Here is a 14,009-nt window from a genome sequence, read left to right as displayed (position 1 = left end):
TGATACTTTGAATATTACATGTTAATAACTTGATTGGAATTATAACCTTGAATTGACAGTTTGATACTTTGAAAATTTTGAGCCAGCCCTACCCCCAAGGGCTGTAGGTGCTAGTTTCAAATCCTTTTTAGTCTGAAATATGTATGCTAGATATTGAGTAAGGTGGTTTTATTGTTTTTTGTCACTTTGAATAATATTTCTGTTCATGTTAAAAACAAAATCAACTCTCTGTATAAATATATCAGGTGACCGTTAAGGCCCATGGGCCTCTTGTATAATAAAGTCAACACTGTGGGGCATAGCACGTGTTCTAGTTACACTAAGTTAGGGTATAACACTATTTAGATTTTATAATAAAGTCAACACTGTGGGGCATAGCACGTGTTCTAGTTACACTAAGTTAGGGTATAACACTCTTTAGATTTTATAATAAAGTCATCACTGTGGGGCATAGCACATGTACTAGTATGTATAAATATATCAGGTGACCGTTAAGGCCCATGGGCCTCTTGTATAATAAAGTCAACACTGTGGGGCATAGCAAGTGTTCTAGTTACACTAAGTTAGGGTATAACACTCTTTAGATTTTATAATAAAGTCATCACTGTGGGGCATAGCACGTGTACTACAAACACTCAGTTAGGGTATAACACTGATTAGATTTTATAATAAAGTCATCACTGTGGGGCATAGCACATGTACTAGTATGTATAAATATATCAGGTGACCGTTAAGGCCCATGGGCCTCTTGTATAATAAAGTCAACACTGTGGGGCATAGCACGTGTTCTAGTTACACTAAGTTAGGGCATAACACTATTTAGATTTTATAATAAAGTCAACAGTGTGGGGCATAGCACATGTACTAGTAACACTAAGTTAGGGTATAACACTATTTATATTTTATAATAAAGTCAACAGTGTGGGGCATAGCACATGTACTAGTAACACTAAGGTAGGGTATAACACTATTTAGATCTTATAATAAAGTCATCACTGTGGGGCATAGCACATGTACTAGTATGTATAAATATATCAGGTGACCGTTAAGGCCCATGGGCCTCTTGTATAATAAAGGCAACACTGTGGGGCATAGCACGTGTTCTAGTTACACTAAGTTAGGGTATAACACTCTTTAGATTTTATAATAAAGTCAACACTGTGGGGCATAGCATGTACTAGTAACACTAAGTTAGGGTATAACACTATTTATATTTTATAATAAAGTCAACAGTGTGGGGCATAGCACATGTACTAGTAACACTAAGGTAGGGTATAACACTATTTAGATCTTATAATAAAGTCATCACTGTGGGGCATAGCACATGTACTAGTATGTATAAATATATCAGGTGACCGTTAAGGCCCATGGGCCTCTTGTATAATAAAGTCAACACTGTGGGGCATAGCACGTGTTCTAGTTACACTAAGTTAGGGCATAACACTATTTAGATTTTATAATAAAGTCAACAGTGTGGGGCATAGCACATGTACTAGTAACACTAAGGTAGGGTATAACACTATTTAGATCTTATAATAAAGTCATCACTGTGGGGCATAGCACATGTACTAGTATGTATAAATATATCAGGTGACCGTTAAGGCCCATGGGCCTCTTGTATAATAAAGTCAACACTGTGGGGCATAGCACGTGTACTAGTAACACTAAGTTAGGGTATAACACTATTTATATTTTATAATAAAGTCAACAGTGTGGGGCATAGCACATGTACTAGTAACACTAAGGTAGGGTATAACACTATTTAGATCTTATAATAAAGTCATCACTGTGGGGCATAGCACATGTACTAGTATGTATAAATATATCAGGTGACCGTTAAGGCCCATGGGCCTCTTGTATAATAAAGTCAACACTGTGGGGCATAGCACGTGTACTACAAAAACTAAGTTAGGGTATAACACTGTTTAGATTTTATAATAAAGTCAACACTGTGGGGCATAGCACATGTACTAGCAACACTAAGTTAGGGTATAACACTGTTTAGATTTTATATTAAAGTCATCACTGTGGCCACGGTGGCCAAGTGGTTAAGGCGTCTGACATTCTGCTACCACTAGCCCTCCACCACTTGGTAGCGGGTTTGAGGCCTTCTTGGGGCAGTCGCCAGGTACTGGCCGTAGGCCGGTGGTTTTTCTCCGAGAACTCTGAGAGCTATATATATATTAAAAGGACCTAAAACACAAGCAAAACAAACCAAAGCTTGTTTGACCTATTGCCATTGATTCTGCTGAACGTTGTGTGCTTTCTACTGTGCTCCATCCTTTGTCTGTTAAAATTTCAAGTTTTAAACGTCTTGAGTACTCAGGATGAAAGCTATCAATTGTGTTCAAAGAAATGACTTTGCACAACTTCTAAGTCACAGGGGTCAGATTTATTTTAAAGTTTTGTAATGTTATGCTATGTAAATATTTTTTTTTTATTTATTTCAACAGACGACTGTTGTTAAGTATTGTCAGATTGGAATTAGAAGCTAGCTCACCAATATTTTTTGTTCTAAATAATTATTGATATGACATATATATCAGAAACCACTACCTGTGTACAGTCCATGCTGCCAAGATGATGGTACCTAGGAGGCAGGGACTCATTGTCAATGTATCGTCTGTCGGGGGACTAACCTATCTCTTCAACGTGCCTTATGGCATTGGAAAGGAGGCTGTAAGTTTTGAATGATTTCTGTTCAAGATATTTGTTTTCTTCATTTCCAATATTTACGTACTAGAATGGAATTTAAACAAAATAAGCTGTATACAAGTATAGTTAGTACCGGGCGTAGTTCTATATTATCTAGATGTATATTTCGTGTCAGATCTTTTCTTACCAGTGACATTACACGACATCTTAAATGGAAATACTGTCATTGCAAACTCTGAGTTACTTTAAATAACATACAACATACATAATTTACCAGTTGTAAATCGGATATTTTGTGTTTATCTGTCTCACAGTGTGACAGAATGGCTGCAGATTGTGCAGTAGAGTTGAAGAAACACAACATAGCCATGATCAGTTTGTGGCCTGGGGCAGTGAGAACGGAACGTATCAACTTCTTCCTCGAACAAGGTTCCACTAAAAGTGGGGTGAGTTTAAATTGTAACATTAAAAGTTATTTACAATATTAGTACAGAACTGTCTAAACTGGCCTCTATCTATGACGGATACAGTATTCGCGGAAATTAGCACCCAGGACACTTGAAAAATGGGCTAAACGGGGCACTTAATGACATAAAAGAATATAGGTTTTGTCACCTTTACACCAAACGACACAAGGCAATTAGTTGGACACATTTTAAAATTGTTTTCTAAAAGATTGTAAAACAGTCTTGTCAGATTTTGAGATGTCTTGATATAAAGTGTTTTTAGTGTTTTATAATTTGTTTACTGAATGGAGATTGTTTGGGAAAGGGTGGGGGGGGGGACATATATTATTTAAATAAGTGCCCAATAAAGGGAAGGGGCACCTGTTACAGGAAATAGAACCTTTTGAATAAACTTAGTTATTAGGGCCTGGTTGTTTACCCTCCATGTTGAGTCTGGATTTAAATTTTTCCTTCGTTGACCCCCGCAAAATTGGGATTTTTTTTCATATGTAAAATGTGCAATCCATTAACTGATAATTTTGTTTTTGTTTAACTTTGTTTAACAACCTATTAACAGCTAAGGACATTTAAGGACGTGTCTCCATGTTTGTAGTATTTGTGTATGCAGGGGACAGGGTATGTTGGTGTACTTGCCTCCTTGTGATAGCGCGGATCTGATGCCGATTTTATAGTGCTATCTCAAAGAAATACCATGCCAAAAGGCACCCAGCACAGCATTTTGCCCGGTCACATTATACTGACAAAGGGTGAACTAGTTGTTGCCATTTTCCCTAAATGGTGAACGTTAAGCAGGGAATAATAACTACCATTTTTAAGGACTTTGGTATGTCCCGGCCTGGGGACAGAACCCATTGCCTTCCTCGCCTGGGTGAACTCATGGTAATTAATAAGATGTAAAATGTTAATGTTTTGTGCATTTTCTGTTCTCCTCTGTACTTATTTCAAACTACATTAATAAGTGTCCCGCATCGGAGATGGGGATGCGTAATAGTAATCTCTGTATCCGCCTGTCCTTCTGTCCATCAACACTTTCATTTCAGGAGATCCAAAAAACTAATCTATCTGAAATTTGACATGCTGATATACTGAGACATGAAGATGTGCAATAGGGGTTTAAAAAGTTTCTAAGGTTGAGGTCACTAATATCTAAAAATAGATCAGGAGGCTGGCTGTGGGGGTGTATTGTCCTGTATTATCTCGGAATCCAAGGTTAGTCTTATTGAAATTCAATACGGTGATACATGTATCACATGTTTGTAGATATGCAATAGGATTTAAAAGTTTTTAAGGTCAAGGTCACTGTATCTAAAAATAGACCGGTGGCGGAGCAGGTTCTTATCTCAGAATACAAAAGACTAATCTTTTTTAAATTTGTTGAGACATTGTTTATGTTTAGATTTGCAATAGGGGTTAGAAATGTTTTTTAGGGTAGGTCAAGGTTACTAAATATTAACCATGGGGAGTAAGATCAGGCTGGACTTTAGCTGACCTGTCAGTGTTCTAGGTTAGAACACTGACATATTCAGAATAGGATATCCAGAATTGATCTTAATCTGCATGAACATATATTGTATAAACCTGTCAAATATTTCGATCCCAGCAATATCTGTTTCATAAAAAGTAAAATCACATCTGTAGTTATATAGATATATCTAGCATTTAAGCCCTTAAGGAAATATCTGATTGATCTATTTTTGTTTTGTAGGGAGATGATATGAAAAGTGTATTTGAAGAGGGAGAGACTATAGAATACTCTGGCAAAGCTGTGGTCGGTCTGGCGTCAGGTATGATCATACATTTGCAGATCAGTAACTGTCCTACTGACTGACCCATAACTGTCTTACTGACTGACCCATTACTGTCCTACTTACTAATCCATAACTGTCTTACCTACTGACCTATAACTGTCCTACTAACTGACCCATAACTGTCCTACTTACTGACCCATAACTGTCTTACTGACTGACCAATAACTGTCCTACTAACTGACCCATAACTGTCCTACTTACTGACCCATAACTGTCCTACTAACTGACCCATAACTGTCCTGGGGATTGACCCATAACTGTCCTACCTACTGATCCATAACTGTCCTGCTAACTGACCCATAACTGTCCTACTAACTGACCCATAACTGTCCTACTAATTGACCCATAACTGTCCTACCTACTGATCCATAACTGTCCTACTTACTGACCCATAACTGTCCTACTAACTGATCCATAACTGTCCTACTAACTGACCCATAACTGTCCTACCTACTGACCCATAACTGTCCTACTAACTGACCCATAAATGTCCTACTAACTGATCAATAACTGTCCTTCTTACTGATCCATAACTGTCCTGCTAACTGACCCATAACTGTCCTACTAACTGACCCATTACTGTCCTACTGACTGACCCATAAATGTTCTACTTACTGACCCATAACTGCCCTTCACACTTATTCATCCTCATACAGTGAATCAAAACTGACTTACAGACATACTTGATGACACCTTTAATTCTCTACAACCCTGTTAGATACATCAAGTCCATGGTCAATGCATATTGCAGTCAGAAATAACCTCCTATTTAACTTTGCTCTGCGCTATCAGAAAGAGTTAGAGATACCAAATTTCAGAATTTGTCATTTTTTTCATTTATTGACGTACTTACTGACCAAGTGTGTATTGACACATATTACTTAGATTTGTCTACTTGTCGACCTACATGTAGGTACTTACTGACCTGTTAGATATATGTTGTCCATGGTTATTGCAAATATTAATTCAGTTATCAGCTTTATTATGGTAACCATAACAAAATGGTCTGAATATCTTTCTTCAAAAGCTTGAATATTGGTGTGTAACTTCATATGTCCTTCAATCAGCGTAAATAACATCATACCTTGATATATCACATTTACCTTCGAACAACCTATGTTTTATTATTTATGTTTGCACATGGAATTTATTAAAATGTTTTTAGAGCTCATTGTTGAATTAAATAAATTAGTAAAGCATTTATATATTAATAATACAGTAACATTAAGATTACTTGTGTGTGTTCATTTACTACTACACAATCATATAGCTGGTACTACTAGCACCTAAAACGTGTTCCGTCGTACCAAATGATGAGTGTGTGGCAGAACTGGACTTTTTTTTGTAATAACCTTTTTAGGTTACCTGACCATAGGTCATGGTAACCTATTGTGATAGTCTTTTGTCCGTCGTGCTTCGTGCGTTAACTTTTCCTTGTGAACACGATAACTTGAGTAAATGTTAACCGAGTTTGATGAAACTTTGTATGCAGCCATATATCAATAAGATCCCAGACGAGTTCAAAAATGGGAATTATTCGACAGTAAGTTACAGAGTTATTGCCCTTTGTAATAATATTATTATTGGACCTTGTGAACACAAGAACTTGATTAAATGTTAACCGATTTTGATGAAACTTTGTATGCAGCCATATATCAATAAGATCCCGGACTCTAAATGGGAATTATTCGACAGTAAGTTACAGAGTTATTGCCCTTTGTAATAATATTATTATTGAACCTTAAGCTTGTGAACACAAGAACTTGATTAAATGTTAACCGATTTTGATGAAACTTTGTATGCAGCCATATATCAATAAGATCCCGGACTCTAAATGGGAATTATTCGACAGTAAGTTACAGAGTTATTGCCCTTTGTAATAATATTATTATTGAACCTTAAGCTTGTGAACACAAGAACTTGATTAAATGTTAACCGATTTTGATGAAACTTTGTATGCAGCCATATATCAATAAGATCCCGGACTCTAAATGGGAATTATTCGACAGTAAATTACAGAGTTATTGCCCTTTGTAATAATATTATTATTGAACCTTGTGAACACAAGAACTTGAGTAAATGTTAACCGATTTTGATAAAACTTTGTATGTAGCCATATATCAATAAGATCCCGGACAAGTTCGAAAATGGGAATTATTCGTCAGTAGCTTACAGAGTTATTGACCTTTGTAATATTATTATTATTGGACCATGTGAACACGAGAACTTGAGTAAATGTTAACCAAGTTTGATGAAATTTTGTATGCAGCCATATATCAATAAGATTCCGGACTCTAAATGGTAATTAATCGACAGTAACTTCAAAACAGTTTAAAACAGACTCCTTGAGTCAAAATTGGAGTCACACCCATTTATTTCAGTTATCGTGTTCACAGGGTCCAACAATAATAGAATTACCAAGGGGAATAACTATGTAAGTTATGGTCAAATTGGTCCGGTATTCAAACTCATCCAAGATCTCATTGATACAAAGCTGCTTACAAAGTTTCATCAAAATCGGTTCATATTTACTGAAGTTATTGTGTTCACAAGGAAAAATTAATGGACGATGCAGCAAGGTCACTCGGACCAACGAAAAGTATGAATTGGCCCCAGGATGCCAGTATTAATTTGAATCGGATGTCAGGTGACCGTTAAAGCCCATGGGCCTCTTGTTCTGTATGTACTAGATCCCAACATCATGAAGAAGACAGGAAAGATCCAGCTGTCAGCTGACCTTGGATATGAGTATGGGTTCAAGGACATTGATGGTAAGTATTAAAGGTCAGGACCTTGCAGTAAATCAACATTAAGTGCCCTCCCGAAGTGCTTAGTCACTTTAAATAACAGTTTCTGCACAAGTTATGTTAAATCATGTCAGTCTAATTTCAAAGGAACAATTTTTGGATAAATACAGAATGAAGATAAACTACATGTTAGGGAAATATTTGTTGATTATGCCATAAAATTGTGGGGGGGGGGGCATATAGTGTTGCCCATGTCCGTCCTGTCCCGTCGCTTCCTGATTCAATGTAAACACTTCATTCTTAGACAGATTTTTGTCAAACTTTATACAAAGGTCAAGTATGAGTATACTTCGGACATCGTTGTGTTTCAGGGGTCCAAGGTCAAGGCGAAGGTCACACTTGCTATATATAGAAAATCATCAACTGATTCAATTTGAACACTTAGGAACTTCATTCTTTCACGGATTTTGGTCAAACTTTATATAAAGGTCAAATATGGGTATACCTCTGACATCCTTGTGTTTCAGGATGGTAATAACATACAGAAAAAACATATGAATATAAAAAACATATGAATATTTAAATCAACTTATCAACTTTAAGTGTAGTACCTTGTGTGTGTGCATGTTTCAGGGTTCAAGATCAAAGTGGTTGTAACTTTTTATAGAACACTGAAACTAATTTCACATGGACAGCGGGGGCATTTATGTCTTGCAGACATTTTCTAGTTTCTCTAGTTATATGTGTAAAAGTATTGTGTTACTGCAGATAATACTGGTGCCTAAGTTCAGGTCGCAGATAATGACTGGAAGTGAACAGAGAAAGGTTTGGCTGGATTGATCAGTATATATGTAAAAGTATATTGTTACTAAAGAAATACTGGTAACTAAAAGTATAGTGTTACTAAAGAAATACTGGTAACTAAAAGTATAGTGTTGCTTAAGAAATACTCGTAACTAAAAGTATAGTGTTTCTAAAGAAATACTGATAACTAAAAGTATAGTGTTACTAAAGAAATACTGGTAACTAAAAGTATAGTGTTGCTAAAGAAATACTGGTAACTAAAAGTATAGTGTTACTAAAGAAATACTCGTAACTAAAAGGATAGTGTTACTAAAGAAATACTGGTAACTAAAAGTATAGTGTTACTAAAGAAATACTGGTAACTAAAAGTATAGTGTTACTAAAGAAATACTCGTAACTAAAAGTATAGTGTTACTAAAGAAACACTCATAACTAAAAGTATAGTGTTACTAAAGAAATACTGGTAACTAAAAGTATAGTGTTACTAAAGAAATACTGGTAACTAAAAGTATAGTGTTACTAAAGAAATACTGGTAACTAAAAGTATAGTGTTACTAAAGAAATACTGGTAACTAAAAGTATAGTGTTACTAAAGAAATACTGGTAACTAAAAGTATAGTGTTACTAAAGAAATACTGGTAACTAAAAGTATAGTGTTACTAAAGAAATACTGGTAACTAAAAGTATAGTGTTACTAAAGAAATACTGGTAACTAAAAGTATAGTGTTACTAAAGAAATACTGGTAACTAAAAGTATAGTGTTACTAAAGAAATACTGGTAACTAAAAGTATATTGTTAGTAAAGAAATACTGGTAACTAAAAGTATAGTGTTACTAAAGAAGTACTGGTAACTAAAAGTATATTGTTAGTAAAGAAATACTGGTAACTAAAAGTATAGTGTTACTAAAGAAGTACTGGTAACTAAAAGTATAGTGTCACTAAAGAAATACTGGTAACTAAAAGTATAGTGTTGCTAAAGAAATACTGGTAACTAAAAGTATATTGTTAGTAAAGAAATACTGGTAACTAAAAGTATAGTGTTACTAAAGAAGTACTGGTAACTAAAAGTATAGTGTCACTAAAGAAATACTCGTAACTAAAAGTATAGTGTCAATAAAGAAATACTGGTAACTAAAAGTATAGTGTTGCTAAAGAAATACTGGTAACTAAAAGTATAGTGTTACTAAAGAAACATTCGTAACTAAAAGTATAGTGTTACTAAAGAAACACTCGTAACTAAACGTATAGTGTTACTAAAGAAACACTCGTAACTAAACGTATAGTGTTACTAAAGAAACACTCGTAACTAAACGTATAGTGTTACTAAAGAAACACTCGTAACTAAACGTATAGTGTTACTAAAGAAGCACTGGTAACTAAAAGTATAGTGTTACTAAAGAAACACTCGTAACTAAAAGTATAGTGTTACTAAAGAAACACTCGTAACTAAACGTATAGTGTTACTAAAGAAATACTGGTAACTAAAAGTATAGTGTTACTAAAGAAACACTCGTAACTAAAAGTATAGTGTTACTAAAGAAATACTTGTAACCAAAACCAGGAAGACTGAGCTGAAGTCATCAATACAAAGTTTTCAGTTTTAGGGTTCCAAGTTTGAAATCATTAGGCGGACCCCCATGTCTATTAGGCGGACCCCCATGTCTATTAGGCGGACCCCCATGTCTATTAGGCGGACCCCCATGTCTATTAGGCGGACCCCCATGTCTATTAGGCGGACCCCCATGTCTATTAGGCGGACCCCCATGTCTATTAGGCGGACCCCCATGTCTATTAGGCGGACCCCCATGTCTATTAGGCGGACCCCCATGTCTATTAGGCGGACCCCCATGTCTATTAGGCGGACCCCCATGTCTATTAGGCGGACCCCCATGTCTATTAGGCGGACCCCCATGTCTATTAGGCGGACCCCCATGTCTATTAGGCGGACCCCCATGTCTATTAGGCGGACCCCCATGTCTATTAGGCGGACCCCCATGTCTATTAGGCGGACCCCCATGTCTATTAGGCGGACCCCCATGTCTATTAGGCGGACCCCCATGTCTATTAGGCGGACCCCCATGTCTATTAGGCGGACCCCCATGTCTATTAGGCGGACCCCCATGTCTATTAGGCGGACCCCCATGTCTATTAGGCGGACCCCCATGTCTATTAGGCGGACCCCCATGTCTATTAGGCGGACCCCCATGTCTATTAGAGTTGATTTATGTTTCAGGTCGAGAGAAGGTCTCTATGAGGAATCTGAAGCAAATCCTGATGCTCTCCCCTAACACACAGTGGATAGGGAGGCTAACACCAGGGTTTATATACATACCTAAATGGATAATGTCTCTGGCAGGAAACAAGTTCTGAGAGGTGTACAGAACAGTGTTACTATTGGTGCTAACAGTATTATCGAGATGTGTGGAATGTGCCAAACTGTTCAGTGTATGATAGAAGTAAAAGGGATCAATTTCATTGTACATGTACTCATCTTATTGACAACATAAAGATGTACTCATCTTATTGATAACATAAAGATGTGGAGGTGTGCTGATCTAATGTGATGATAATTACGCTTTAATTATATTACCCTAGACCATTAATGGATGATATCTTTTCCAACCAATTTCAGACTTTCTAAAGCATGAGTACTATATTTTTGTTTGTTTTTCACAATCTATGATCCTTTTATAGAAACTAAATTACGATCATGATCAATTAATTGAATTAAAAACTTAATTATGCATTTGCTAATGTTAATTTACCCCCTGCAACAAAATGTTGGATGTATAATAGAACTATAGTCCTAATCTGCTTTCTTTGGAAGTCGTCTTCATCATAATCAGACGTGGTTTTACGTCGTGTCGTCTTCATCATAATCAGACGTGGTTTTACGTCATGTCGTCTTCATCATAATCAGACGTGGTTTTACGTCGTGTTGTCTTCTTCATAATCAGACATGGTTTTATGTCGTGTTGTCTTCTTCATAATCAGACCTGGTTTTACGTCGTGTCTTCATCATAATCAGACCTGGTTTTACGTCGTGTGGTCTTCATCATAATCAGACCTGGTTTTACATCGTGTGTGTTAGGGTTATTGAAAGTATGAATATTCGTGGATGTATACATCTCTCATCGTAAATGTACAGGAGGTATATTTTTATTATGGTATGGCGTTGTCTGTCCGTCTGTCGTAAACTTTTGTTTGTCCGGCAATCTTCTCCTACATTTTTCAAACGATCTCTTTGAAACTTGGAATTCATTATAATCATGATATGAAGTTGTGTCTCCCTTAAAAGAATTTTGATTCGACAATTTTTGCAAAAGTTATTGCCCTTTGTTTATTTCAGTATTTGATTTTTGTCCGGCAATCTCCTCCTACATTTTTAGACAGATTTCTTTGAAACTTAGTAGGCTAAATAATCATGTTATGTTGTTGTGTTTCCTTAAAAAGAAGTTTGATTTGACGATTTTTGCAAAAGTTATTGCCCTTTGTTCATTTCAGTATTTGATTTTTTTATCCGGAGATTTTCTCCTACATTTTTATAGCATGTCAGCTAACCACTCTTTGAATGATGCAGATCTTATTTCAATGTAAGAAAGTATATAACACTGTATGGCATTCGACGGGCATATATTGTTCCGCCCGCGGTACTCTTGTTTAGTAATTTTAATTGTCTTACTTTTGTGAGTAGTTCAATTTAGTTGCGTTGAAAACTTGTGATCCATTATCTGAAGTAATGAGGATTATGTCCGAGGTTCTGGTCAAAAATGTGTTATTCAGGATAGCATACTTTATGGCGTAGCTGCTTTTTGGTCTCAGATAGACCCCCTCACTACCTCTTCCACAGCTGATCCAGGAAAATTTGTTTGTTTGGGGTTATTGACCTCGCAACAGCCAAGGTCATATGAGGACAGGCATTCAGGAAAGAATAGACCTGTATGCCATATTTTAAGTTATCATTTGAGGAGACTAATATGTGGCCCCTGCAGATATGCTGGTTTTCTTGTGTAACTTCTACTTACGAGGACATTGAGGAGACGTCCTATTGTAACTTCTCTTACGAGGACATCGAGGAGACATCTTATTGTAACTTCTACTTATGAGGACATTGAGGAGACATCTTATTGTAACTTCTACTCACGAGGAGACATCTTATTGTAACTTCTACTTACGAGGAGACATCTTATTGTAACTTCTACTCACGAGGAGACATCTTATTGTAACTTCTACTCACGAGGAGACATCTTATTGTAACTTCTACTTACGAGGAGACATCTTATTGTAACTTCTACTTACGAGGAGACATCTTATTGTAACTTCTACTTACGAGGAGACATCTTATTGTAACTTCTACTTACGAGGAGACATCTTATTGTAACTTCTACTTACGAGGAGACATCTTATTGTAACTTCTACTTACGAGGAGACATCTTATTGTAACTTCTACTTACGAGGAGACATCTTATTGTAACTTCTACTTACGAGGAGACATCTTATTGTAACTTCTACTTACGAGGAGACATCTTATTGTAACTTCTACTTACGAGGAGACATCTTATTGTAACTTCTACTTACGAGGAGACATCTTATTGTAACTTCTACTTACGAGGAGACATCTTATTGTAACTTCTACTTACGAGGAGACATCTTATTGTAACTTCTACTTACGAGGAGACATCTTATTGTAACTTCTACTTACGAGGAGACATCTTATTGTAACTTCTACTTACGAGGAGACATCTTATTGTAACTTCTACTTACGAGGAGACATCTTATTGTAACTTCTACTTACGAGGAGACATCTTATTGTAACTTCTACTTACGAGGAGACATCTTATTGTAACTTCTACTTACGAGGAGACATCTTATTGTAACTTCTACTTACGAGGAGACATCTTATTGTAACTTCTACTTACGAGGAGACATCTTATTGTAACTTCTACTTACGAGGAGACATCTTATTGTAACTTCTACTTACGAGGAGACATCTTATTGTAACTTCTACTTACGAGGAGACATCTTATTGTAACTTCTACTTACGAGGAGACATCTTATTGTAACTTCTACTTACGAGGAGACATCTTATTGTAACTTCTACTTACGAGGAGACATCTTATTGTAACTTCTACTTACGAGGAGACATCTTATTGTAACTTCTACTTACGAGGAGACATCTTATTGTAACTTCTACTTACGAGGAGACATCTTATTGTAACTTCTACTTACGAGGAGACATCTTATTGTAACTTCTACTTACGAGGAGACATCTTATTGTAACTTCTACTTACGAGGAGACATCTTATTGTAACTTCTACTTACGAGGAGACATCTTATTGTAACTTCTACTTACGAGGAGACATCTTATTGTAACTTCTACTTACGAGGAGACATCTTATTGTAACTTCTACTCACGAGGAGACATCTTATTGTAACTTCTACTCACGAGGAGACATCTTATTGTAACTTCTACTCACGAGGAGACATCTTATTGTAACTTCTACTCACGAGGAGACATCTTATTGTA

At 36.2% G+C, this 14,009-nt stretch overlaps 1 protein-coding gene across 1 annotated transcript in view; it reads left to right on the top strand.

The window, feature by feature from the left end:
- The window catches only part of LOC110461884 (dehydrogenase/reductase SDR family member 1-like), a 22,302-nt gene extending 11,076 nt beyond the window's left edge, over positions 1 to 11,226 (top strand). The window contains exons 6-10 of the mRNA XM_021515604.1: positions 2,547 to 2,679; positions 2,970 to 3,101; positions 4,828 to 4,906; positions 7,621 to 7,701; positions 10,716 to 11,226. Coding sequence (XP_021371279.1) covers positions 2,547 to 2,679; positions 2,970 to 3,101; positions 4,828 to 4,906; positions 7,621 to 7,701; positions 10,716 to 10,852 — 562 coding nt within the window. The 3' untranslated portion in view covers positions 10,853 to 11,226. The remainder of the gene's footprint in view (positions 1 to 2,546; positions 2,680 to 2,969; positions 3,102 to 4,827; positions 4,907 to 7,620; positions 7,702 to 10,715) is intronic.
- The last annotated feature ends 2,783 nt before the right edge of the window (positions 11,227 to 14,009 follow it).

Source organism: Mizuhopecten yessoensis, unplaced genomic scaffold (genome assembly GCF_002113885.1).
Source record: "Mizuhopecten yessoensis strain PY_sf001 unplaced genomic scaffold, ASM211388v2 scaffold10703, whole genome shotgun sequence".
Lineage (NCBI taxonomy): Eukaryota > Metazoa > Mollusca > Bivalvia > Pectinida > Pectinidae > Mizuhopecten > Mizuhopecten yessoensis.
The sequence above is the reverse complement of the archived record's forward strand: the minus strand, read 5'-3'. Positions and strand labels throughout refer to the sequence as shown.